This window comes from Engystomops pustulosus, chromosome 9, assembly GCF_040894005.1.
Source record: "Engystomops pustulosus chromosome 9, aEngPut4.maternal, whole genome shotgun sequence".
NCBI lineage: Eukaryota > Metazoa > Chordata > Amphibia > Anura > Leptodactylidae > Engystomops > Engystomops pustulosus.
Genome location: NC_092419.1, coordinates 32,034,477 through 32,062,409, shown reverse-complemented (window position 1 = coordinate 32,062,409; position 27,933 = coordinate 32,034,477). Strand labels below are relative to the sequence as shown.

Sequence of the window (27,933 nt, the reverse complement as noted above, 5' to 3'; positions counted from 1 at the left end):
TAAAATTCCATATTTTAGAAGAATCTTCAACAAATTTTACACATGTGAAGTAATACTGTGCTCCACCCAGCAAGATCTTAAGAGCAGCCTACTGACATTGAGCTCTATTGTTACATTCACTCACAACTTGATCCTTGAAGTCTTAGCTTTGTCCAATAATGAAGATTGTGCAATGAATATGTGTCATGATTGTTCCTGATCCCCACATACATAATGTTTCCATTGATTGTCACCTGTCATTAATAAGCTCGGGCTCTTCAGTTACCCAAATCCCACCAAACATTGTCCTTGAAATATTTTTTTTATAAATTGCTCATCGTCTTGTACTCATGGATGCCAAATAAACACGTGGATTAGAAATCCCCCAGATGTACAGGAGTAGCAATAATCATCACGCCTGTATATCAAAACTGTGGAGTTTGCCTGTGTAGTGTGCAGAGGGCAACTTTTTTTGGTGCACCTTAAAAATAGGGTGTTCAACGCACTCTGTTGAATCATGGAAATAAATGTGGCACACGCACAGACTGTGCACTGCGATGCCCCTATCTGTGCAAAAATCTGTGTCGTGTTGTGCAAAAAATGGCGCAGGGGCTTTAATAAATGTCGGCCAATGTCAGAGATTTACCTATCTGACTTAAAGGAAATCTATCATCAAGCAGGATAAACCAGGGACACTTACTCATAGATCCAGTAATCTTCTTATACTTGTTACCCATGGCCTCCTTCATTATCAAACTAACTTTTAAAAGTGTGTTACTGAGGCAAAGGGGCTCTGGAGGCTATCACTAGTGATGATCTGTGCTCTGGCTTTAAAGGCAGTTACACTGTGCAGGAGTACATCTCCCATTCCCAGGCCCCCATGGTACTTCTCCACACCCTTTGCCTGCTGTAATATCACACAGTGGAAGGGGGAAGTGCTCCTGCACAGTGTAACAGCCTGTGAAACAAGAACATGAAGGGGCACTGGTAACGCCCCCCATAGCACTTCTTACCATTAGCATAATTATAAAGGTTCATTCTTGAAGGAGGCCATTGATAACAAATATTTAAAGATTACCGCAGTCACAGGGCCTGAATCAATAAGTAAGTGCCCCTGGTTTACCATGATGGGTTTTGATGGTAGATTTAATTTAAGTGATACTTCCCAGGCATGGTGTGGTAAAGAGGCTGTAATTTTTGGTAGTTACCATACTGGTTCTGTAAGTTTGCCTCTATACTAACATGACCCTGATATAGTGGTGACACCGGCTTATGAAGCGTCACCTGTGTTCTGCATCAATGTTGTTTCATTGAGAACAGTTTGTTCTACGTATTTCGTTACCTTAGTAATAGAGATGTAATACAAGATATAAAGACTGAAGACATAACAGTTGTCAGATTTCAGTCTTTTTATATAGTTTATAAAAGTCTAGTATCTTTTTCTTAAAGGGATGTTCCCATTTCATATAAATATTCAATATTCTTGTTAGCATAAGGAAGAGTTATACAACTTTCTACATACTTTCTGTATAATTTCCTTGGTTTTCTACATCTCTGCTTGCTGTCATTCTATAGATAGCTTTTTTGTTTACTTGAAGAGGACAGAACTCTGTCCCTGGTCATGTGATGTCCCACAGGTGCACGGCTCGTTATATCCCTGGTCATGTGATGTTACACGGGTGCACGACTCGTTATATCCCTGATCATGTGATGTCACACAGGTGCACGGCTCATTATATCCCGGGTCATGTGATGTCACACAGGTGCAAGTCTCATTACATCTCTGGTCATGTGATGTCACACGGGTGCACAACTCGTTATATCCCTGGACAGAAAGTTGGGGGTGCAGAAGACAATATATCTGTAGGCAGCAACATGAAGTATTTTCTGTTGGGCGGAGAGGATGGATTAGACATGGTGACCTCCATCTATGACCAATGTCCAAGAGTGAACGGAGTCCATCTTGTTCCTCTTGGAACATCCACTATGCATACATCCGGAGTATCCACTGCCGGCGAGGACTAGGCAGCACCCTATACACATGATTACAGTGTTGTGCCTGCATGTACAACCACTAAAGGTGAGCACACCACCATAACTATACTTGCTCTTCCACGTTTATGTGCACCAGGATGCGCCTGTTTTTTCTTTCTTCACTGCAGTATCAATGACCATGGTTACCTCTTCATGATGGTGATATATAAATATCCGGGACCCTCCGTCTCCTACCCTGACTAAGCTACAACTCCAAGCTCCAAGCAGTTGTCTTCATTCCAGGTCTGATCATCCCTGCCTTGCTGTACTACTCCAATATTTGCATAGTGAGTTACAACACTGTGTAAGGTAGTAGTTTTATTAAGTAATCACAGGGAGTCAATTGTCTTCTTTAATTGTAGAGAACTGTGTAAAACCTACACCCCCTCCATATAATGACAGTCCTCTACAGGCGTTACATCCAGAAACTTCCTACACCCAGCCGGAGATAGAGGACATGGGATATCTATCCTTACCGAGATGCTTCAAGTGCTGTGCCAAAGAGTCCACGCAAACAAATGTAAGTTCTCCTCATGTGATGGAGGTTTCTGGTATTTTTCTGGAGTCTTTATCAGATCTGGGCAGTGATTTCTATCTTTCCATGTTATTTATATTATACTGTGGTTGAATAAATGACATGAACCGAAGAGTAGATTTTTTTAATTTATTATTTTCTCAAGGATTTTCCCAAATTTATTTGGGAAAATACTAGGAAAATGTTGAGACCACAGCAGTAGGTCAGTAGACACGGATGTTTCTTTGTGCAGTTTATGAGGGGATAAAAATTGCGATTTCACTCATAATATGTTTGGTCATTGCTGCTCCTTGTGCGCCATAGTTATATGTCAGCACCACAATTTAGCATCTTTTCTGAAACGCACTCCTTTTTTTTTTGCACTCAGCTTTCCAATCCGGACACTTCTCCTGCACCTTTTTGGTGCATTTCCTGGCAAATAACCCATTCCATGAAAAAGCAAGTGTAATAACTTCTAAACTCTTTATGAACGGGGTTTCACATTTCTGACGCTGATTTAACGTGCGCCAAATACATTAAGGCCGTGCGCCACAATATGACATCACAGTACAAATCACTGCTACAATCATGCACCAAAAGAGCACAACCTGAGCCAAAAAAAATGATTGCGCCCCCAATGTGTGGACTTGCAGATACTGTGGGTACTTGGTAAAAAATTGTACTCCACAAAACTATGAGAAAGGGATTTTATAAATGGTTTAGCACCTGTTTTTTTTTTTTTTTTGGGGGGGGGGATGTCAGGTTTCTTTTTATTTTGCTAGATAATTGAAAAACCAGCTCCCCCACGCTCTTCATCCTGGATCTCTGTAAAGCATGGAATGCTCTGCTGCGAGGGCCAATACATAGGGCCCATTACTCATCATGAGACAAAGGGCAACATGTTGCCTAAAACGCTTGGACTAGAGTGTTTGTAACATGTGTAGCCTTTGGATGTTTCACACGATCACAAAAAAAAAAACGACAATTTTACAACCGTCACAACAATTTTTTTTGTTTGTTTCTCAATTTGGGCACAGCTTTTGTTACTGACACTTTTCCTACACCTCTAGTTTCCTTACAGCGATTTTTGATGCACATTTAGACCAACAAAAAGAATGTCAATTAACTGCACGGTGGTTTAGTGGTTAGCATTACAGCCTTGCAGTGCTGGGGACCTGGGTTCATGTCACAGGGTCAACATCTGCAAAGAGTTTGTATGTTCTCTCCGTGTTTGGGTGGGTTTCCTCCAGGTCCTCCGGTTTCCTCCCACCCTCCAAAACATACTGGTAGGTTGATTAGATTGTGAGCCCGATGGGGACAGGGACTGATTTGGCAAACTCTGTGCAGCGCTGCGTAATCTGTGTGCGCTATATAAATACAGGTAGTCCCCGGGTTACATACAAGATAGGGTCTGTAGGTTTGTTCTTAAGTTGAATTTGTATGTAAGTCGGAACTGTATATTTTATCATTGTAATCCCAGCCAGAACTTTTTTGGTCTCTGTGACAATTGGGTTTTAAAAATGTTGGGTCGTCATAAGAATCAATATTAACAATAAAGCTTCATTACAGACACCTGTGATAACTGTTATAGCTGATTATTGTAACCTAGGACTAAAGTACAATAAATTATCAATATCCAGAGGCCCGTTTGTAACTAGGGGTTGTATGTAAGTCGAGTGTTCTTAAGTAGGGGACCGCCTGTAAAGGAATAATTAATAATAATAATTCTTAACCCCTTCTCGAATTTGAAGTCTCATTTATAAAGACCATCTTTCCTCTTACGGTGTGCCAAATACATTAAGGCCGTGCACCACAATGTCAAATGATAAACACCACTAGAAAACAGACCTAGCGCCACAAATGAATACATTCCCTCCTATGTTTATTATTGCAAACTTATTGTCACTTTTCTGTCTTTAAAGTGTTGCAAAATTGTTCCACCTGCCAAATTGAGCCAAATGTAGGACTTTTTGCTATCACATGGCACTTTTTACTTCATTCTGCTAAATCCAGGTTTGACATGCAAATCTAGATGTAAATCCAGATGATTTACAAAGTGAGCGATTTACAAAGTTCAACTCTTCCTCAGAGGAGAAGTAGAAACTTATCAACTGTCACTTAGTCACCAAATATGTCACTTTGAAGTCAAAATACATAAAAAAACCTTCCAAAAAGGGAGCAAGATACAGGCATTATGTACAAGATAGGTACCATAGGCTCGTTCTTAAGTAGAATTTGTATGTAAGTTGAAACTGTATATTTTATAATTGTATATCCAGACAAAAAAATTTTTTGCCCCACTGTAAATTGGAGTTTACATTTTTTTTGCTGTAATGGGACCAGGGATTATCAATAAAGCTTCATTACAGACACCTTACAGCTGATTATTGCAGTCTGGGAATATAGTAACATCCAGAGAGGTCACCAGAGGGGTCTGTCTTTAACTAGTGGTCGTCTGTAAATCAGGTGTTCTTAAGGAGGGGACCGCCTGTATATGTATAATAATAAATCTGCTCCAGTAAACTAAACTGGTGATGAACTGCACTGCAGATGTAGAGTGTTTTCTAGTTTTACTTATGGTCTGGTGGAAATAAAAAAGTCATTGACATCATGAATTTTCTGCACATGTCATACTTAGGTCTTTTACATCTAAATTTGCTTCAGATGCCTATGATCTATTGTTCTCTGTTATCAGACATTTTAGATTGGCAGAATGTATGTAATGGCCTTAGTTTAGCTCTTGTATTTCCAGTCTGCAGAACCTGTGGAAGCATTTGCATACATGTTACTCAGCCATTGATATAATGATGTCCTTACACTAAGTGTCATTATAATGAGTTGTTATTATTTCCATGAGCCTCCGCCAAAAATAGGATGTTGTATTACATTTTATAGACGGAAGCTTTAGTGGTATATTCCCATAAATGTCTAATGTCTAATCCTGTCCAAAGGCTGCAGTCCCAGAGGTGTGGCGCTGCCTGCCAGCAATTTATCTTGATCGTCCGCCCCTCCAGCGCCAGAGTATGATAGTTCCGCCGCTGCTAATTCGCAGCCCGATACATCAAGAGGCTTCTGCCTCTTGATGTATCGGGGATGATTGCAGCGCAGCATTTATCCTACGCCAGGCAGGCCCTGGCATATAAAAAACCGCAGCCGCAAGAGCGCAGGCGCGGGGACAGTAACTCCCCGCGCCGGCCCACTCCTGTCCGGCCGCGCCCCCCCTTCACGCCCCATTGGCGTGAAGGTGGCGGATTGGGGCAACTAATCGCAAAAGCTAGCAATAAGCTAGCATTTGCGATTATTTCAGGGCCTCTGCGCCACTGGCGGTGCACAGAGGTCCTGATAAATATCCCCCATTGTGCGTTTTAGTAAATACCAGTATTTCCAGTGAAAAAATGTTTCTGATACAAAATGGATAACATAGAAATCGCAAAGTTCTAAGAAAAGATGTTCTAGAATTGTTCTTTTATGGCAAATTAAATTACAGGAAGTCCTCTACTTAAGAACAACCGACTTACAGACGACCCCTAGTTACAAACGGACCTCTGTACTGTACTTTAGCCTTAGACTACAATAAACAGCTATAACAGTTATTCATCCAACATTTTTTAAATCCAATTGTCACAGAGACCAAAAAATATGTATGTGGGGTTACAATTATAAAATGTACAATTGCAACTTACATACGAATTCAATTTAAGAACAAAGCTACAGAACCTGTCCTGTATGTAACCAGGGACCGTCTGTAATGAACAAAACATGAAATGGACATACGTTTATTATCTGTCCTTAAAATAGCTGCAGACAATACAGTTGTGGGAATGAATACAGGAGCAGATAAATGCTGCCATGAATATTATAGCCCCTACAAGCCTGGAATCACTTCCTACATATGGTATAATAATCAGATTCTTGGGGAATGGAGGATGAGTCCCTTCTGCCTGCTTTCAATCTGCGGTTTGAGGACCTTTGGTGGACCTTCAAAGCTCCTGAAATTCTGTACATGTGTTTAGCAAGCAGGAACAGATGTATGGGGATATATAATGGAAATGGCCCTTCTTTGTATAAAATTTGGTGGGAGATTTGGGTGACTATGGTCACCCTAGAAGGCATGGGCCCTGGTCTCCCTCCCAAACCACCTATATTATAATCCACCAATGCATTAACATAAGTGAAATGTGAACAACCAGAGTGACACAAAACCAACCGAAAAATTTGACTGATCAGTAACACAAGCAAAAGAAGTTATAACAAAAGGTCCAGAAAAGTAGAGGTAGAAAATGTTCCTTCAAGGCTGGACCACTAATAGGCTGATGTATTATCATTTGCGCCTTTTTCTTCCTTTCTCGTGTCACTGCTTTTAGGCCTTTAGTTTTTGTCTTGTGTTATTTATCAAACAGGCGCAAAGATATTAATGATTTTTCACAAATCTTTTGAATATTGTTCAATTCAAATGAAAAGGTTTTGCTACACCTGACATGTCCCTCGGGGTGGAGAAATTTTACTTTAAAAAATTGGGTACTTTGCAACATCTCTATCTCAGGCCAGAGGCACATGAGCAAGTATGTTCCCTGCACGTGTGCGATTTATCCATCCGCACCTAGAACTTCTGAACTGAACTCAGAGGGGGAAATCTATTGATGCTTTTGTGGCTGCTTTTTGTTGGGCAATCCCATGTTTTTGCCCCTTTTCCAACAGATTTACAGAGTGTAAAACACAAAAACCTAATTTTCCCGAGACTCATGACACTTTTTTTAGCAGTTCAAGGTTCGGTCCAGTAAATCCTCCAATCGCATGGATGAAGTTAGTGGGATCAAACTGGCTCGTGGGCAATGGACCAAAGAGCTGCTAAGGGAATGAGCCATGCCCAGTTTTCTAGCCAGAAAATTAAAATGACGGAGCGAGTGACACTGCTGCTGAAAATTGTGCAAGTCAATCTTAGATTTGGTGCACAATGTGGAAACCATTAAAATTTTTGCAAAAGCCACCCAATTTTTTTCCCCAATTCACATGATCCCCATAATATCCCCATAATGCTTCTCATTTACCATGTATACATTTAGCCGGCTAAACCCATTAATGTTGGCAAAGACAACCGACAAGACTGGGTAGTGACCTTTTGGCTGAGGGGTATTGGACTGATCACTATCTACTGTTCGATTACTACTTAGTTTTTCTCCCCTGTATGGAAACACTATTGCCCTTTTGTTTTCGTGATAAACACTGGTGTCAAAATGTGTTCACTCAGCATATTGTCCTCATTATATTTCCAGAATGATGACGTGAATGTGACCAACACTGAAGACAGTGAAGAGCGAGAGTTCTGGTCCAGTAAAGCCGACTACCTCCTTTCTTTGGTGGGATATGCAGTGGGACTTGGAAACGTCTGGAGATTTCCATACCTTGCTTTTAAGCATGGAGGAGGTAATGGGGGGGGGGGGGGTCTACATTTTTATATGTTTGGAGGAAATGTGGGAAGGAAGGAGTACAGCCAGCAATACACATCAGATTAGTAATGGGAGAACCCAAGATTTTGGCTTTAACAGGCGACTATCTGCTGTACAGTACATGGGAATGTGCTTAATTTCCCTGAACAGTAAATATTTGGGAAAGGCATGATGGTATTTAATTTGTTCCTCTTCTTCTATTACGCCGGCACCTTGAACATCAGTTGAATTGAGTGTCTATGTACCACATTTATTAAAGCCCCTGCACCAGATTTCTGTCTGACTTTGCACATTCTTTTCAGTGCAAACGGCTTTCACAGGTATTTATAAAGTGTCCACATTTGTATCGCGGCTGCACTGTACCTGATGTGACACAAAATTCTGCACTGAAGGGGGCATTCCAGTGCACAGTCAGACCCTGCACCACATTTATCATGCCGTGTCCAACAGAATTGTGTTGCACGCCCCAAGGTGCACCAAAAAAAAGTTGGTGCACTCTGTCGGAGAAATGCAGGGGTTTAGGAAAAGTTTAGAGCTATTTGTCTAGAAAGCCAATACATATAGGCCCACATTTATCCAAAAACTATGTGTGCAGGGGGCGCCGGATTCAGGGTTTATGCTGGACGTTCTACATGAATCTGTGCACTGTTTTTGATAAATGTGGGCCTATATGTATGGGCTGTCTGGAAAAAATAGCTCTAAACTTTTATCTAAATCTTATGGACAGCTGAAAGGGAACCCATAAAGTTTAAAACTCAGATCTTATTTGTAGGCAGCAAGTAAGAGAAATTGAGCATATTATAGATAGTGTCCTATCTGCAGGCAGCATGTTATAGAGCAGGAGGAGCTAAGCAGATTGTACAGTGTCATATCTGCAGGCAACATGTTATAGAGCAGGAGGAGCTGAGCAGATTGTACATAGTGTCCTATCTGCAGGCAACATGTTATAGAGCAGGAGGAGCTGAGCAGATTGTACTGTACATAGTGTCCTATCTGCAGGCAGCATGTTATAGAGCAGCTGACGTTGTGCGGATTGTACATAGTGTCCTATCTGCAGGCAGCAGGTTATAGAGCAAATTGTAAATAAAATGTATGCACTCAAATCCTCTTGCCTCTTAGATATGGTAGGAGCTTTTGCATGTCCCCAAGTAGACCACACTGGTGTCTAAGGAGGATACTGGCCCGAATTATAGGGGGGCAGCAGAAGATCAGAACCAGAGGATCCCCTCCAGGAGAAGCCACTGCTGGGGAGGTCACTGGGTGCAGGGTGTCCACACCTGGGCTCTGCTGTGAGGGTCATTCTCATGCTAGGGTGTGGGAGAGAAACAGAGAGGAGATTGTGATCAGATACATGTAAGTCCCCAAATCTAAGTAAGGTGCAGGTGCAAAATCCTGCTGAGACTCACAAGTGATTAATAAAAAGCACAAACTTAACCCCCTTAACGCTCTGCGCCGTAGCTCTACGGCGCAGAGGTATAAGAGATGTATGAAGAGGGCTCACGGGCTGAGTCCTCTTCATACAGAGGTGGGGGTTTTTGCATTTTGCACAAAACCCCCACCGATAATAACCGCGGTCGGTGCTTGCACCGATCGCGGCTATTAACCCTCTATTAACCCGATCGGTTACCATGGTAGCCTCGGGTCTTCTTTTGACACGAGGCTACATGGTTTATGCAGGTTCGTTACAATGAGCCAGTGGCTCATTGTAATGTATGACCTGCAAAAATGCCATATATTGCAATACTGTAGTATTGCAGTATATGGTAGGAGCGATCTGACCATCTAGGGTTAATGTACCCTAGATGGTCTAAAAAATAGTGAAAAAAAAAAGTTTAAAAAATAAAAAAAATTAATAAAATATTAAAAGTTCAAATCACCCCCCTTTCCCTAGAATGGATATAAAACATAACAAACAGTAAATATCACAGACATATTAGGTATTGCCGCGTCCCAAAATGCCCTATCTATCAAAATATAAAAACAGTTACGGCCGGCGGTGACCTCCGAGGCGGGAAATGGCGCCCAAATGTCCGAAATGCGACTTTTACACCTTTTTACATAACATAAAAAATTAAATAAAAAATTATCAAAATGTCGCACAGACCTCAAAATGGTAGCAATGAAAACGTCGCCTCATTTCGCAAAAAATGACCCCTCACACATCTTCGTGCGCCAAAGTATGAAAAAGTTATTAGCGTCAGAAGATGGCAAAATTTTTTTTTTCTTTTTTGTACACATTCGTTTAATTTTTGAAAATGTATTAAAACACAATAAAACCTATATAAATTTGGAATCACCGCGATCGCACCGAACCAAAGAATAAAGTAGGCATGTTATTTGGAGCGAAAAGTGAAAGTCGTAAAAACTGAGCTCACAAGAACGTGACGCACGTGCGGTTTTTTTTCAATTTTTCCACATTTGGAATTTTTTTTCAGCTTCGCAGTACACGGCATGTTAAAATAAATAACATTACGGGAAAGTAAAATTTGTGACGCACAAAATAAGCCCTCACACAGGTCTGTACATGGAAAAATGAAAAAGTTATGGATTTTTGAAGTTGGAGAGCGAGAAATTAGCCGAAAAACCCTCCGTCCTTAAGGGGTTAATAAAAAGCACAAACTTAACTCATCCCAGATGGTGGTAGCTTGTGGAATTAGTGCGCCCCAACTGTGATACCTCTGGCCCAAAGTATATATAGAGATGTCTTGGAATAGGGATTACAAACACAGCCCTATAACGACTGAATGTCAATGACCATAGTGATCTCACAGGACAAAATCAATGCACATATTTTTGTATGAATAATGTGATGTCATGGAGTAGGGATCACAAACACAGTGATGTCATAACTGATTATTAATGACCTTAGTGATGACACAGCAATTATAGCAATCATTGGAAATTCTGATTGTCTTAGGAATATGGAACATAAACTTACTGTGCAATAACCTCTATGTTACAGGAGCATTTCTTATCCCTTATGTGATCATGCTGGCGCTGGCCGGATTACCGCTGCTATTCCTCGAGTGCTCTCTGGGACAGTTTGCCAGTTTAGGCCCCATTGAAATATGGAGGATTGTGCCCCTCTTTCAAGGTAAGGCTGAGCGCCGCATATATATATATTACTAATCTGCTCCATAGCAAGGGAACCTCTAGTGCCATAGACGTGTCCTGTGCTCCTTTGACTTATATGGCACTTCCGAAATCCTTTACTGATTGTTAAAATAATAAAAAACTGGATACCCACCTATTTGTCACTTTGATTTTGGAGTGCAGCCTCATTTTTTGCTTTGTTATTAGCCTGTTGTGTCAAGACCATGGGGGCACGCACCCTATGTGATAATACCGTTTGGATGGTGCCGCTGGATTTTTGATTATTTTAGATAGATATATAGATAAATAGACAAAAAAATATATAGATAAATGGTTAAATATAAGAAAAAAGCTGCACACCACAAAAAATAGTGTCCAATGTAGTGGTGGATTTTTTCCATATGGAAGAGCAACGTTTTGGCTCAAAACGTTTTCTCAAGCACCCTTCATTTGGGGTCATTTTTGTGTTGTGCTGCTTGAATTTTCTGATTGTAGACATATGGTTAGATAGACAGATATATAGATATAGACAAATTATAGGAGATAGATAACTAGACAGATATAGGATAGATATATAGACAGGAGATATATAATAAGTATCTTCACCCGGGTATTCAACCAAGGAGTACAAAAGGAGCAATACATCATGCCCACAAAATTCCACATGCAGGGGGCCCCTTTAGGACAGGGGCCCTGGGCGAATGCCCAGTTTTGCGCCGTCTGTTGCCGGCCCTGCAGTCCACAATTACAAATGGAGTTGGCTACTAATAACAAACTTTACCAGGTAAGTGCAAGACCAGAATAGGGTCTTCCATATTGTACATACCTCAGTAAAGTTTGTCTGAAACTACGAGGACTTGTGTTTCATATAACCCTCTGGGAGCAAGTCTCTGTGACATCCAGTGTCCTGCTGGCTTCCAGCAGATGGAAGAGGCTGTGTTTTGAGGGCTAATGGATTTCCTTGGCACCACACTCCAACTCTTACTATGGACTGCACACTGCATACTGTACCCACTGCACAGTCCCCTCCATCCACTGGAAGCCAACACAACGTTACCAGAAGTCCCAAATCCAGCTGCCAACTGGTAATGTTACCCACAGCTCCCTGCAACTACAGACAAACTTTACCGGGGTAAGCATAATATGGTACGTCCATACTGCAGTCGTCTAATTATCTTAGTAAAGTTTGCTATTAGTAGCCAACCCCTTTAATGACACAACCCCTTTAAGCTTAGTGGCCAGAGAGATAATTGCAGAAATGATTTTTTTTTTTAATTGGAAAAAAAATCTAAGTCTAAGATTACACCAGATTGTGCATGTAACACAAGGGAAGTTTCTGTATTTTTAGATAACCTGTTTATGCTATTAGTTAATCTGGCCTAATGTATTATCCTGGATAGTATATAACCGACACTTTCTTACTATTTCCAGGTGTTGGATTCACCATGGTGCTGATCTCTACATTAGTATCTATATACTACAATGTCATTATCGCCTACAGTCTCTTTTATTTATTTGCCTCCTTCCGGAGTTATCTGCCGTGGTCGGACTGCTTTGAGTGGGCCGACAGTAATTGTCAAAGCAGCTTAAATGGTAAGACCACCCATGGAACATCACTGATGATTTTAGAAACCAGAACCATTCGTTTGATTTTTAGTTTTAAAAACTCAGTTTTTATATAGGAAAATGGTAATTCACAACTAGTGGGAAGTTAAAAGTGGACCATGGTGGAAAATTAGTTCCCTTCAAAGTTAGTTGCAAATCATCTTGTCTTTTACTATCACTTTGGGGCCCATTAGACCGAGCAGAGGATGAGACAATCCTACCAGGCAAACCAAGTTATAAGGCTATAATATAGTTATAAGGCTAATCATCCCCAATAATATACAGGACACAGCCTAGCCTTAAAGGGAACCTGTCACCAGGGACCTCATTTCCGCTAAAGACAGGTTGCAGGAGCCCATTACAGCTGGATGAAAAGATGTGCATTTGAATTACAATATACTTCTGTGTTTTTACTTACCCTGCACCCTGACAGAATCCTGTGGTGAGCCCTAGGTTTGTTTTGCTTTGGCTACATTTAAAAAAATGTGTGCAAGTGAAGGACCTGGAGGGAGGAGTTATACAGGAGCACAAAGGTGGGGGCTGAGAGCTGACGAGTGGGCAGCACAGGCAAGTCACATGATTTTTTTTTTAAATGTATCCAAACCAAAGCTCAACCCCTAGGACTATACAGAGGATTCTGTCCGTTTGCAATATAGGTTACAAAACACAATAATATTGTAATACAAATGCACAGAAGAGCCAGAAAGAAATATTTTCAGTCAAGCTGTAATGGGCTTCTGCAACCAGTCTTTAGTGAAAATAATGTCCTTGATGACAGGTTCCCTTTAAAGCTCTTGCCCTGGCCAAACTTGATCCTCACTGCACACCTGACTCTTTATTTAAAAAGTGGTGAGCCAGGCAAATGGCAAAACAGTCCCAATATTTTCCATGGAACAATGGAGTAAGTCTTCAGAAGGACCCCTCACATCTTCCAACATATGTATGTAATGTTTTGGAGGTGGACCATTACCAAATTAAATTGGTGTGCATGGTAGGTGGACCAAGTTGGGACTGACGATCCCACTGTTCCCATCAACTCAGGCTTCAGAAGGACCCTTCACATCTTCTGCCAGATGTATGTAATGTCCTGGAGTTGGACCATTACCAAATTTATTTGGTGTTCATGCTAGGTGGACCAAGTTGGCACTGGCCATCCCACTGGTCCCAGCAACTCAGGTATTATTCTAGTGGCCCACACTCACCAGCTACTGAAGTAGAGCTCCATTCCTTAAGCCAAGCTGCATTGCTTGTTCTTATCCCATCCTCGCCTATGCCTTGGGTATGTTTTCCTTGGCTATACATCGTGCACATGTAAGGGTTAACCACATTGTATGTTTACACTATGTTAGCAATAGATTTGCCTCAGTCATTGGCTGATTTTCCCAGAACTGTAACCACAGACCAAGTCTATAAATGTTCTGGTGTTTTCTCTTGACGGAAGTCATGAGGGGGTCATTTATCTTTAGTCAGGACATTTGTGTGTGTCTTTCTTTACTTTTTCTGCATTTTGGACTTGTTTCATTTATCTTAGAGGTTGATATATCATGCAAGTGCATCTGTCGGGTTTTGGCACCATTTTTTTTTTAAAAAGTTGCACAGAAGTTGCAAATTTAAGTGTTACCCTCTTCTAACCCTAAAATTACAACTTTTTATATGTCCACATCTGGATTTTTAAGATATATCAGAAGCAACACTAAAAAAGTCTTGCGAGTCTAACTTTGCTAAACAAGTAGAAAGTCTAAAATGTTCTTGCACATATGCAAATGCACTAAAAATGTGCAAATATAGGAGACATAAAGAGAGAAAAGCCTAAGATAAATGACCCCATGGTGTTCAGGTGCTCATTCATGACAACCAGAGATTGCACCAAATCAAGCTGCCCATGCAGCAGAGCTAGTCTGACTCCTCTACAAAAGCGAAATTTTCAGCCACACTGACCACAAATCCTGGGCTGAACATACACTACTACCACATCTAGCCAAATGACAGACCTGATGCCTTCAAGGATTTTGTTTCCAGCCTCATACCCTGTTGCTGCTCTTGGAATTATTGACTGTGAGTTATTTTAAAAACTCTGCCTTTTTTGTTTCTGGACCATGGATGAGGCCTAGTATATTATCCTATTGTGACACATACTAAAGGCCACCCCAGTCCTAGCATACATGCTGCCATCCACTAACATCTCCATCCATCTACAAATTCCTGTCAGCCCCAGGGGCGATCATGTCTGGATCATCGTAATAGATTTCAGTCCTTCTGGATATATATAAATGACTTCATGCCACGGAAAGATACTACTTAGATCCATCCTACAGATACTACTACTTGGACCTCTGCAGAAAACTATTAGTCATTTTACAATCTTCATATACTTAGAATAAGTTTAAAACAAATGTCATTTCCATTTCCTAGGATTATGCAATGTTACCTTAGAGAATACTTCAGTATTAATGAATGTGTCTTGGGCCCTCGACAACAACCTCACCTGCTCTTATGGAAACAACACTGAACTACCCAGCAAGCAATATTGGGAGTAAGTATTGTGCTTTCATGTTAAAGCTTAGTAATTTCAGGGAATCAGTCAGATAAGAGATTCAACCCGCAAGTTGCATGTTATAGTGCAGAAGAAGCTGAGCAGATTGTACATAGTGTCCTCACTGCAGGCAGCATGTTATAGAGCAGGAGGAGCTGAGCAGATTGTACATAGTGTCCTATCTGCAGGCAGCATGTTATAGAGCAGGAGGAGCTGAGCAGATTATACATAGTGTCCTATCTGCAGGCAGCATGTTATAGAGCAGGAGGAGCTGAGCAGATTGTACATAGTGTCCTATCTTCAGGCAGCATGTTATAGAGCAGGAGGAGCTGAGCAGATTGTACATAGTGTCCTATCTGCAGGCAGCATGTTATAGAGCAGGAGGAGCTGAGCAGATTGTACATAGTGTCCTATCTGCAGGCAGCATGTTATAGAGCAGGAGGAGCTGAGCAGATTGTACATAGTGTCCTATCTGCAGGCAGCATGTTATAGAGCAGGAGGAGCTGAGCAGATTGTACATAGTGTCCTATCAGCAGGCAGCATGTTATAGAGCAGGAGGAGCTGAGCAGATTGTACATAGTGTCCTATCTGCAGGCAGCATGTTATAGAGCAGGATGAGCTAAGCAGATTATACATAGTGTACTGCATGTTGGCAATATGTCATAGACCAGGAGGAGCTGAAAAGATTATACAAAGTGCCCTATCTGCAGGGAGCATATTTTAGAGCAGGAGGGGCTGAGCAGATTGTACATAAAGTCATATCTGTAGGCTGAATGTTATAGAATAGGAGAAGCAGAGTATATTTTAATTAGTGTCATGTATACAGGCAGCATATTATAGAGCTGTGGATGCTGAGCCAATCGTACATAGTGTCCTATCTGCAGAGCTGAATTAAAGTGCCTTATTAGAGTGACTTATCTGCAGGTAGCATGTTATAGAGCAGGAGGAGCTGAACTGGTTTTATTGTACCTGGTACCCTGTATAAAAAGATGGAATGTTATAGATCAGTATGAGTTGAGCAGATGATACCTAAAGTCCTATCTGCAGGCAGCATGTTATAGAGCGGGAGGATATTAGTGGACTGTCCTATGAAAAAAAGACAAACAGAAAAATCTAATTTACTTTAATATTTATTTATCTGCATCTCAGCTCAGACTGGACTTTGGTAGACATTTAGATATTGGTAGAATGGCCATTACATGACATTTATTTGAATGTTCAACCATTAAGTATATAACAATAAGACATACCAAATAGGATTAGCTGATTTTACTAAGTTTAATGGCGATCCTATTCAGGGAGCCCTGCTCTGTGTATCCTGTGGTGTAAGTAAAAATACAATAAATGAAATGAAATGATGACAATATCTGTATCAGGGCTCTAAATATCCAGCCCAGGTAGTAATCTAGTGGATAAGGAGCATTTTACAGATTTACTCCAGTAATTAATACAATTTATGGGGGAGATTTATCCTCGAGTTTCTAAGGTAAAGCTGTTCTAGTTGTCCATGGAAACCAATCAGAGCTCAGCTTTAATTTTATAAACAGCTGTGGGAAATTGAAAGCTGAGCTCTGATTGGTTGCCATGGTCAAATAGAACAGTTCTGCACTGAGAGAATTATGATAAATCTCCCCCTATATCTTCATTTTTTTCAGCAAAGTGGCTCTTAAAAGGTCGAGTGGCATGGATGAGACGGGGCAGGTAGTGTGGCACCTGGCCCTCTGCCTACTGCTGGCCTGGATTATCACTGCAGCCGCTTTGGTGAAAGGAATCAAATCTTCTGGAAAGGTAAATGTGTAATTCTCTGATAATATGTCACAATTTATATTCTTATACCAAACAACCTGCCACAATTTGATACAACCGCAGCTCAACTGAGAGTTTCTCCTCTTGTAGGTGGTTTATGTCACAGCGGTGTTCCCATACATTGTCCTCGTTATCCTTCTCATCCGAGGGGTGACACTGGAGGGAGCCATAAATGGCATTGAATATTACATTGGACAACAATCTGACATAACAAAGCTGAGTAATGGTGAAGTGAGTATTTCACTGTCCTGTAATCCATGGTCCGTGTTACCTATTCTGCAGCTTCCCTCTTATAATGCCTCCTTTTCTGCTTCCCCCATTGTAATGCCCTCTTTCCTGTAGCTCCTCGCCTTATGATGTCCCCTTTCCTGCAAGTGCCCCATCATAATGCTCCTGTTTTAATGCAGCTGCTCCCTTATAACGCCCCTTTCCTGACCCCCTTTTAAGGCCCTCTTTCCTGCAGCTCCCCTTATAATATCCCCATTATCAACCCCAACCCATTGTTATTTCCTTTATGCTGTGAAAATAAAAACAATCTTAACTTTTCCCTGTAACCTCCAAATGCGTCCTCTCCTGACCCTAACCGCGCCCTTCTCTAACCATAACCCTAACACCTAACTCTAACCTCACTGTGCCCTTCTCTAACCCTTACCCTAACCTCACTGTGCCCTTCTCTAACCCTAACCCTAACCTAACTGTGCCCTTCTCTAACCATAACCCTAACACCTAACTCTAGCCTAACTGTGCCCTTCTCTAACCCTAACCCTAACCTAACTGCGCCTTTCTCTAACCATAACCCTAACCTGACTGTGCCCTTCTCTAACCCTAACCCTAACCCAACTGTGCCCTTCTCTAACCATAACCCTAACACCTAACTCTAACCTAACTGTGCCCTTCTCTAACCCTAACCTGACTGTGCCCTTCTCTAACCCTAACCCTAACCTAACTGTGCCCTTTTCTAACCATAACCCTAACACCTAACTCTAACCTAACTGTGCCCTTCTCTAACCCTAACCCTAACCTAACTGTGCCCTTCTCTAACCTTAACCCTAACACCTAAATCTAACCTAACTGTGCCCTTCTCTAACCCTAACCCTTACCTAACTGCACCTTTCCTTTCTCTAACCATAACCCTGACACCTAACTCTAACCTAACTGTGCCCTTCTCTAACCATAACCCTAACACCTAACTCTAACCTGACTGTGCCTTTCTCTGAAGTTGGCATCCGTGATGTACTGACATTATTGTGCCTGCCACCTACAGAGCTGCGCATAAAGCCACAGTACAGGCTACAAGTGGATGAGGAATAAGTGAATGATATGTTACGGTATTCTGCACTAGAAACAACACAGCAATTTCTCCCTAACCATGACTCATCCTTTGCTGAAAAGGAATCTGTCGTCATGAAGGTTTACATGCTTCCCATGCTTCTGTTGTGCATCTGAATAATTCAACTGCTGATGAATTGCATCTTTAGCATTAACTGGCTCCCTGTCTGCAGTGTGTGGTGAGTCCCAGGGGGAAAGAGGGCGGGTTTCAAGCAAGAATTGGTTGCAGTGGGGAGATGATGTAAGTGGAGGGAGGGGCAAGGGAGAGGCTGTGGGAGAGGGAGGGCATTGAGGAGAAGATAACTTGTGCCATTTGATATCTCCCCAATGGGACTCACCAACCGCAACTGGCAGAGACCCAGGTAATGCTTACAAAAATTATTCAGGTGCATGACGAAGACATTGGGGCACATTTACTTACCCGGCCCATTCGCGATCCAGCGGCGCGTTCTCTGTGGTGGATTCAGGTCTTCCGGCGATTCACTAAGGCAGTTGCTCCAACGTCCACCAGGTGTCGTTGCTGCGCTGAACAGCATCGGAACGCACTGGAGTTCACCGAGCCGGGCTGAGTGAAGTTAAGCGCGTGTCCTGCGACACTTTTTTTTTAAAATGCGCCAATTTCTCCGAATCCGTGGGGTTTTTGTTCGGCCACGCCCCCCGATTTCCGTCGCGTGCATGCCGGCGCCGATGCACCACAATCCGATCGCGTGCGCCAAAAAATTAACTTCCTAATGACAGGTTCCCTTTACATTTTCAGTGCATTGAGCAGGTAAACATTGTCAGCGCAATCGTTTCATCTCCCATTTCTCGTTCTAGGTCTGGAGAGATGCTGCCACCCAAATATTTTACTCCCTAAACACGGCCTGGGGAGGACTGATTGCACTTTCATCCTACAATAAATTTAATAACAATTGTTACTGGGATGCCATTGTCGTCTCCGTAATAAACTGCCTGACCAGCATCCTTGCGGGGTTCGCCATCTTCTCCATTCTAGGTCACATGGCTTTGGTATCAGGAAAAAAGGTTTCAGAGGTGGTGACAGAAGGTAAATTATTTATGTATTAAAATATTAACTCACCTACTTATTGTTGCCTATCAGCTGTAAGTAGTTATTGTCTTTGTAATGACTAATGATGTTTTTTTTTTTTCTTGTAGGATTCGGATTGGCATTTATTGCTTACCCAGATGCACTGGCAAAGTTGCCGATTTCTCCGCTTTGGTCTATTCTCTTCTTTTGTATGCTGCTGGCCTTGGGACTGGACTCACAGTTTGCACTGATAGGTATGTGGAACACAATGGGGCACATTTACTCACCCGTCCGGAGGAATTCACCGAAATTGCATTCACTAAGATCGTGCGCCCGATATCCTGCATGTTTCGCTTACCCACTCAGGTCCAACAGAGTTCACCTTCTTCTTCCTGGTGTATATAAGTGCTTGATTTTGCGACACAATTTAAAAGTTAAATCCTGAGCTCAGTCCAAATAAGTTGGATTGTCTGACGGCACACCCCTGATTTCTGTTGCATGAAAGCCGCACCAAAATCCAATTGCGTGCGACACAATCCCATGTTAAATACCTGTCACAGCCCTGCAAAATTAAAGTCAAAGTAGGAGTTAGTCCAAAATGTAGGAAAGGATGTTGAAGTATATCAATTATGTAAATAAAATGATGCTGGTACTTATAATACGATGTCTACTGCACGGATGCTGCAGTCCATAAGTAGGATCAGTGTTTCTACTAGTTATGGGTAGCATATGAACTCAGCCCCATTCGCTGTAATGGAGGTTGTGTGAATATTACATACAACCTGTAGACAACCACTTATACAGTATATAACATAATTTTTATCATCTTTGCAGAAACTCTTACTACTACGGTACAAGATGTCTTTCCAAGGTTAATGAAGAAGATGAGGATTCCCCTTACTGCAGCTATATGTGTTCTGTTATTCTTCCTCGGGCTTCCTTGTGTTTGTCAAGTAAGTTACACTACAATTTAGGTAATAGCCACAAATGGCTGTCCCTATCCTCAACTACTTACATCTATGAATGACATATATAGCTGAATTGTATATATCTGTTGTACAGGATTTAAAGGAAACCTACCACTACGGATCTACCTATTAATGCGCAACTAACGAATGTAGGGATAGCCCTTTTTTTTATTGCTAATCCTATCTTTTCTAATCTTTAATCAGGGTAATATGCAAATTTTTTTAAAAGAGGCTACAGGAGCGTGGAGTAGCCGGAGCAGACGACTGAAGATGTCTGGGTAGGAGGATCAGGGAGGCTACTATTGCGTGGAGTAGCCGCGCGGTGTAGCCTCAGCTCTGGCTACTCCACGCCCCAGTAACCTCTTTAGAAAAATTTGCATATACCCTACCTCAATAGGTAGATCCGTAGTGGTAAGTTTAATTTAATATGACATCTAGAGGCTTGGTGAGGGGATAACTGCTAAAATCAAGTCACATAATGGTCAGGCATGTTTTTATCCCGAACACACACTGCACTAATGATTGAGGCAAAGTTGGTTGAAAGGTTCAATATACTATAACTTTCTTCTCTTTTTCACAGTCAGGTATATACTGGGTAAACCTCATTGACTCTTTTTGTGGAGGATGGGCTCTGCTGTTTGCTGCCGTTCTGGAATTGGCAGCCGTCATCTGGATATATGGTACTTCCCTACAAACTTGATATATATTAATATTTTAATTGGCCAAATTTATAGTATGATTGACACCAGAATAATTGTTGACAGTCCAGAGGATACTAAAATAAGGGTGAGTGGTATCTTATCGTTATTTCCCGAGTAGGATCATCCATATTGGGTGGTTTAAAATCTTTCCAAAACTAGTCTAGGTTAAAGGGTTTGGCCACGTATACCAAAGCTTAACAGGGTAAGTATAAAACCCTAACAAGGTCATTCTTAATATATCCAACCTGTTTGCCATTTGCCCCCATTTGCCATGGGTAATGTGACCCCCAAGCAGCAGGATTCAGGACATCCTGTGGAGTCCTGCTGACTTCCAGTGGAAGGAGGAGGCAACCTGTTCAGTCCCGTCTGCATGTCATTTCCATCATAACCATTCCCATTCTAGTGGTTGAAAGGGCGTGCATATGTGTTTGGCATTCCCCTCCAACCATTGATATGGAAGTGGTTATGATGGAAGGGGCATCTATAGAGGAATGACCGCATGGCCCCCTTCATCTGTCAGAAGCCAGAACGATAGGGAACGTCACAAAAAGTCCCAAGTCCTGCTGTCTCGGGGTCACCTGATCTGCTGTTCCCATTGGCCGAACAGCAAACTTCAGAGTAATTATTATATGGGTTACCCAAGTAGGTTTTTTTACTTACCCTGTTAAAGTTTGGTATAAGTGTCCAACACCTTTATGATCAAACCATATTAGTCAAACAATACTGGAGGACCATTGTCAATGGTAGCCAAAAATTGGTTTGCAATATAACTAGAGAACATAAACCTTTACAAATACGGAATAGCTAAAGTTCTAGGGATCAAAAAGATATATAGTTCCCGCTCCCCTTGAGTCTCCTAATCCAGTTATTCACACCTTAATGGACGACAAACACCCTTAGATGTAGGTAGATGTAGGTTTACTAAACACCAAAACCACAGCTCGGAGCAAAGGTCAGCCAGCTCTGCAACACTTCTTTTCCCTTGCTGCACTTCTTCCGCCTTATTAATGAAAAGTCAGCGCCACTATTGTTCTTTTTTTGGGCAAAAAAATTGTGGTGTCACTTGTGAATTTATTACTTTTCTGGTGCTTCTAGTTTCCCGACTCCTTTTGTGGCGCAGTTTTTGGTGCAAAATTAGAGCAGCTAAAAGCTGGTCCACAGAGTTCTATATCACCTTAATGAATGGGAAGACATTTGTGATACTATTTGCTTGGGCACAGGAGCGTAACTACAGTGGTAGCAGCCATAGCAACCGCTATGGGGCCCACAGTGTCAGGGGGCCCCAGCATCCAACCTGACACACTAAAGAGTGGAGGATGTGCATCGTTATATACATATTATGCTGCACTTTGTACATCATAATATGTATATAACATATATGTGATGTATATATGCTGCATCTGTGATGTGTATATGCTGTATATGTATACGGTGTATGGCATCTGCATATACTGTATGTGTGTATATATGCTGTGTGTTTGTATATGTCACTGTATGTCCGTGTATATGCTCTATATGAGTGTGCATAAGTGTATAAATGTGTGATTGTAACTTGCATATGTGAGTATACAAATATGTATCATTTTTAAGTGGGAAGGGGGGCCCCATGCCGAAGCCTGCTATGGGGCCCTGCCACTCCAAGTTACGCCACTGCTTGGGCACCAAATCTTTAACCCTTTCCAACACAAACCTATATCCCACTGAAAATTATATCACGCTTCCTACGCCACCCTCCGCCCAAACTAATAAATTCCCCCCTGTGCATCACACTTTCCATCGTTGTCTCGACTTCTGTAAATACATTTTGTTCTAATCAAAGACTAAAGTAGTAACTTTTTACATCCAACAGGTGGCAACAGGGTGATCCTGGATATAGAGATGATGATTGGGAAGAAGCACTGGATCTTCTGGCTGTGGTGGAGAATCTGCTGGTACTTTATATCCCCAGTATTGTTAGCTGTAAGTATCACTTATGTCCCAGGTTCTAAGCACAATTCTACATAGACCAATCTTTTACCAAACCTTGTCATAGTCCAGTGTGTGTACATGAGAAGTAGCCATGTTTCTGAGCATTGTGCCCTGTAATCATTACAAACTATAAGGCAGTGACAAGTCTTCCTTTTTGGACCCACAATCCTGACTGGTGCTGGATCCATAGAGAGAGTAATTCTGTGTCCTCCTATAATATCTCCAGGTCTCTGGAGGCTATTACTGCTGGAGGCTATTTACCTTTCTATGTGAAATGTCTACTGGGAACTCCTAGTACATCTAGTTACATCACTGCAGGTGTGTAAAGAGCCTCATTGTACTATCCCAGAGCGAAAATACACAATAGAAACCAGTTTACAGTGTCACATGACCCCCCAACAAAGTCACTGTTAAATATAAGACAGCTGACAAACAAAAGAATGAAATTAACCCCTTTCCCGCCGAGGCCCTTTTTTTGCGTTTTCCCTTTTCACTCCCCACCTTCAAAAATCTATAACTTTTTTTATTTTTCTATGTAAAGAGCTGTTGTAGGGCTTAATATATTTTATGCCGTGTACTGGGAAGCGTTTGAGCCGTATTCTTGTGGGCTTAGATTTTATGGCTTCGACTCTGCGCCGCAAATGACATGTCTACTTTATTCTTTGGGTTGGTACGATTACGGGGATACCAAATTTGTATAGGTTTTATGATGTCTTTATACATTTACAAGAAATAAAACCTCCTGCACAAATTTTTTTTTTAAATTTTAGCTTCTGGCGCCGATAACTTTTTTATACTTCGGTGTATGGAGCTGTGGGTGGTGTCAGTTTTTGCGACTTTTGATGACGTTTTCAATACTTTTTTAATATCTTAGAACTGTACAACCTTTTAATCATTTTTTATTGAATTATTTATATTTTTTAAAATGGCAAAAAAGTGCCATTTTCAACTTTGGTTTCTATTTTCCATTACGGGGTTAAACGCAGTGAAAAACTGTTATTATATTTTGATAGATTGGGCATTTTCGGAGGTGGCGATACCTAATTTGTTTATGATTTTTACTGTTTATTTATATTTATATTGGTTTAAGGGAAAGGGGGGTGATTTGAATTTTTAGGGTTTTTTCATTGGGGTTAAGATTTCCAAAATAATATTGCACTCCATATTGCATATATCTCTCTCTCGACTGTGCTGCTTGATTTTTCTAATCTGTAAATTATTGTATTGGCTCTGGAGAGCTGTTTAATCATGCCTATGGTCATATAAGGTTTTAGAGTCCATGATTTTAGCTTCTCAGTGCACTGAGGGTGTGTTCACACACTGCTATCCCTCTGTATTCAAGCGCCTCCCCCCTTAGTGAAAGCTATAGTAGGCTTCTGATTGAATAAAACAAAACTTACTCAGAGCAGAGGGGATGGGTAGTGGAGCAATTCAGTTCAAAGAGCTAGAAGCACAGCAGTGTTAGGATGCACCCACAGTCCAGCTACAATCCTGGAATATAAATCAATTTTTCACGATTTTGTTGCTACTAACAACAAACACAAAGGTATTGATTATACAGGTCTTCAACTACCTTACACTGCCTTCAGTTGAACATTGTTAAAACTGCTGACACAATGGGGCACATTTACTTACCCGTCCCATTGATGCCGCTGATCCGGAATGTCCGACGCGGATTCGGAGGTGCTGCAATTCACTAAGATCATGCGCCCGATATCCTGCATGTGTCGCTTCCCCGCTGAGGTCCGCCAGAGTTCACCTTCTTCTTCCCGGTGCATGTGAGTGCCGATCTTGCAACACAATTTCATTTTTAAATTCCACGTTTTGTCCAAATCAGTCGGGTTGTCCGACGGCCACGCCCCCGATTTGTGTCGCATGAAAGCCAGCACCGATGCGCCACAATCCACAATTCAGCGCAAAACAGAAAAATTCGGGAAAACCGACGTAAATGCGTCCGACGGACCCTTAGTAAATGTGCCCCAATCTCTATAGTATCTTCATCTTCCTATTCATCACATCTAATGTCACTTAGTTCCACCTTTACTACTATAAAGTGACTATTTGTTCAAATAAATTATAACATAACCGTTCCTGGTTTTCATCTAGCCCCAGAATTTAAGTTGATCACACCAAGGCTACAACCAATATGGATCTCTTCTATTATCCTAAAATAAACTACTGGTTTGGGTCTTAGCGTTGGGTCAAAGCTCTATCAGTGCTCTGCATCTAGACTGTGGGCCATTTTATTATTGAAATGTGAATGTGTAACGATAGAAAACAATTTGTAATTCTTTTTTTAACTCTTTTCTATTTTACAGGCTATTTTAGTTTGGTCATTGGTCACCTACGAGACCACAGGATATGGTGGTGTACCCTATCCCAAATGGGCGATTGTAATTGGCTTTCTTATGGTAGTTTTCTGTCTTATATGGATTCCTGTTATCGCAATTGTAAAAGTCATCCAAGCTCCTGGTAACATTTTCCAGGTAAGTGTCTCTTATACTTAGCATCAACAGCGAAGATGATAATTGGAAACTTTACAATTTGCTTCTTCCTCTGCAGTGTTTCTGAAACCCATTTCAAAGTCTATACATAGCAGATAGATCAAGAGAGAAGGCTTAAAATGAACTCCTTACATGCCTGGAGAATATTTAGTTTGATAATTATGCAAGGTGATGGGGGTATTTTTCAGGGCCTAAAGTGTAGTAGAAGCCCTAAAAAAAATCACAACTGCTAGCGTATTTTCCCCCTTATTTCCCCCTGAAATTATTTTCCTCTTTCTGTGGAGTGGCGTGAAAAGGGGTGCAGACAGCGGGACATTCCTGTCCCAGCGTACTCGCTGCAACCAGTGACTTCTCAAATGTAAGGTAGGACTTTGCATAGAAATAAAACAATGTGCAACTGGCTGCCGGATACATCAAGACGCCAGAGGGTCTTGGGGTTATTATACTCTCGATAAGTCTATAAAGAAGACTGTAAGAAGTTAAGTAACTAGAGGCTTTACCAGCTTCTTCTTCACTGTCCATGTGAGCACAGGAAGGAAAACATTGAATAATGCAGAAAGAAAGGGAAAAAAAATTGGCCAAACATTTATTTTTCATTAACAAAATAGATAACAAAGTTTACTACAAAATAATAACCTGGTCTCTATTTTTTATAAAATAATTTTTCACATAAAAACTTGATTCAGCATATTTATATTATATTGGCATAAAATTTTTATTTTTTAGTCTATGAAGCAGGTTGATGGCTTGTTTTCTTGCTGGATATGTTGTACTTTGCACCAGTATTATTCTGGTATAGATGTTTTTTTCATCACTTTTTATTGTTTGGGGATAGGTAAAAATAGGTAAAAATCATAATTTTTGGTGTTTTTTAAACAGTTTTTGTGTTTACGGTGTTCATTGTGTGGGTTCAATAGTAATTTTTTTTATTCAACGGGACGGGGTGATGCTATATATGTGGGGTATGTGTTATGATTTTCACATTATGGGACTTATTTACTAAGGGTCCATGGATCGCATTTCTGTCAGACTGTTCATGGTTTTCTGGGATTGCGGCTCTGGGACAGGGATTTATCAGGGCATTGTGTCGCACGCAATCGGATTCTGGCGCAGTGGCGCCGGCTTACATGCGATAGAAATCAGGGGCGGGCTGTCAGATAATCCGACTGATTCGGACTTAGCGCGGGAATAAAGATTAAAATTGTGTCGCAACCAATGCACATCAGGAAGAAGATTGTGAACTCTGTTGCAACTGAGCGGGGAAGCGACACATGCAGGATATCGGGCGCACCATCTTAGTGAATCACGGCACAGTGCATTGTCGTCGGACAATGCACTCTCGGGAACTCAGAGGGACCGGGTAACTAAATGTGCCTATGTCTCTTTATATGTCTCTTTATATGTTTTTGGGGCTTATGGGAATTTTTAGTAATTTATGAATTTATTTTTATTTAAAAACATGTTTTTTTTAATTTTATTATTAGTTCCACCCTGGGACAATCATCTGATTGCTTGTTCATGATAATGCTGATGTTTTGCAGGATATTCGCTCAGTCAGTTTATGCACATGCTTAGGCAGACACTGTGCCTTTAACATCCCATCACAGAGGTTATCTTACAGATGGGTTCTTACAGGCACTGCCTGAGGACAGCCCTGGGGTCCTAATCAGACTTCAGGGCTGCCATAGAAATGAAAGAAAGTACGGGGGGTTATCGTGAGGCTGAGACCCCCAGCAGGTAATTTAAATGCTGTGGTTGCATTAACAGGTTGAAAAAACATTATCGGAGCTCACTCCGACCACGGGTGTTACACTAGGGTGTCAGCTGTTGGTATACTGATGCTGGCCCATCTCAGATTTCAAGCTTGACTTGCATCAGCGTTAAGCGCCAAAACTCAGCAACTGATATATCCGCCACTGTGCGACAAGAGGTTAATTAAATATCTGTAAATTTCCTGGGAAATTGAAGCAACATATGTTCGGCCCAAATAAATTTAGACCACAATGGAATTTTTAAAAAATTAGCCCCAGCTGATCAAATCTTGGATGATGCTCTCATCTCTGGTAACTATTGCAGTGTATTATTACATTTATAGTTCTGCCTATATCTTTCATTCATAGATTTATTGGTATTTTTTTGTTTCGAGATTAAACTTTCTGCATGTTGGTTCTTAACAGCGGATCGCAATATGTTGTAGACCCACTGAAAATTGGGGCCCTCGACTGCCAAAAAACCGTGGTGAAAGGTATAAAAATATGAAGGACCAAACTACCAAGGAGGAAAATCAAGATGTTGAGATTCCGGACATTAAAGGATTTGATAATTCTTCATTTCAGAAAGACTGAATGTCATGGACTTCATCTACACACTTATATCTACTCATGTCCATGAAGGACACGGAAAATTCCACAGGTCAATTGTACAT

The 27,933-nt window shown here is 41.3% G+C and overlaps 1 protein-coding gene across 2 annotated transcripts; it reads left to right on the top strand.

Annotated features, from left to right (window-relative positions):
- The first annotated feature begins 1,741 nt into the window (after positions 1-1,741).
- Positions 1,742-27,933, top strand: LOC140077861 (sodium- and chloride-dependent neutral and basic amino acid transporter B(0+)-like). 2 transcript variants are annotated; one of them, XM_072125417.1, is made up of 16 exons: positions 1,742-2,059; positions 2,142-2,256; positions 2,376-2,533; positions 7,801-7,951; positions 10,937-11,068; positions 12,499-12,660; positions 15,085-15,205; positions 16,861-16,993; positions 17,102-17,242; positions 19,157-19,385; positions 19,496-19,621; positions 20,202-20,320; positions 20,916-21,015; positions 22,886-22,995; positions 25,323-25,490; positions 27,686-27,933. In XM_072125417.1, the coding sequence occupies exons 3-16, from the start codon at positions 2,471-2,473 to the stop codon at positions 27,851-27,853; spliced, it is 1,923 nt and encodes a 640-aa protein (XP_071981518.1). In that variant the 5' UTR covers positions 1,742-2,059; positions 2,142-2,256; positions 2,376-2,470; the 3' UTR covers positions 27,854-27,933. The 2 variants fall into 2 exon arrangements, with proteins under 2 accessions (XP_071981518.1, XP_071981517.1); XM_072125416.1 differs by having other exon boundaries at positions 1,742-2,256.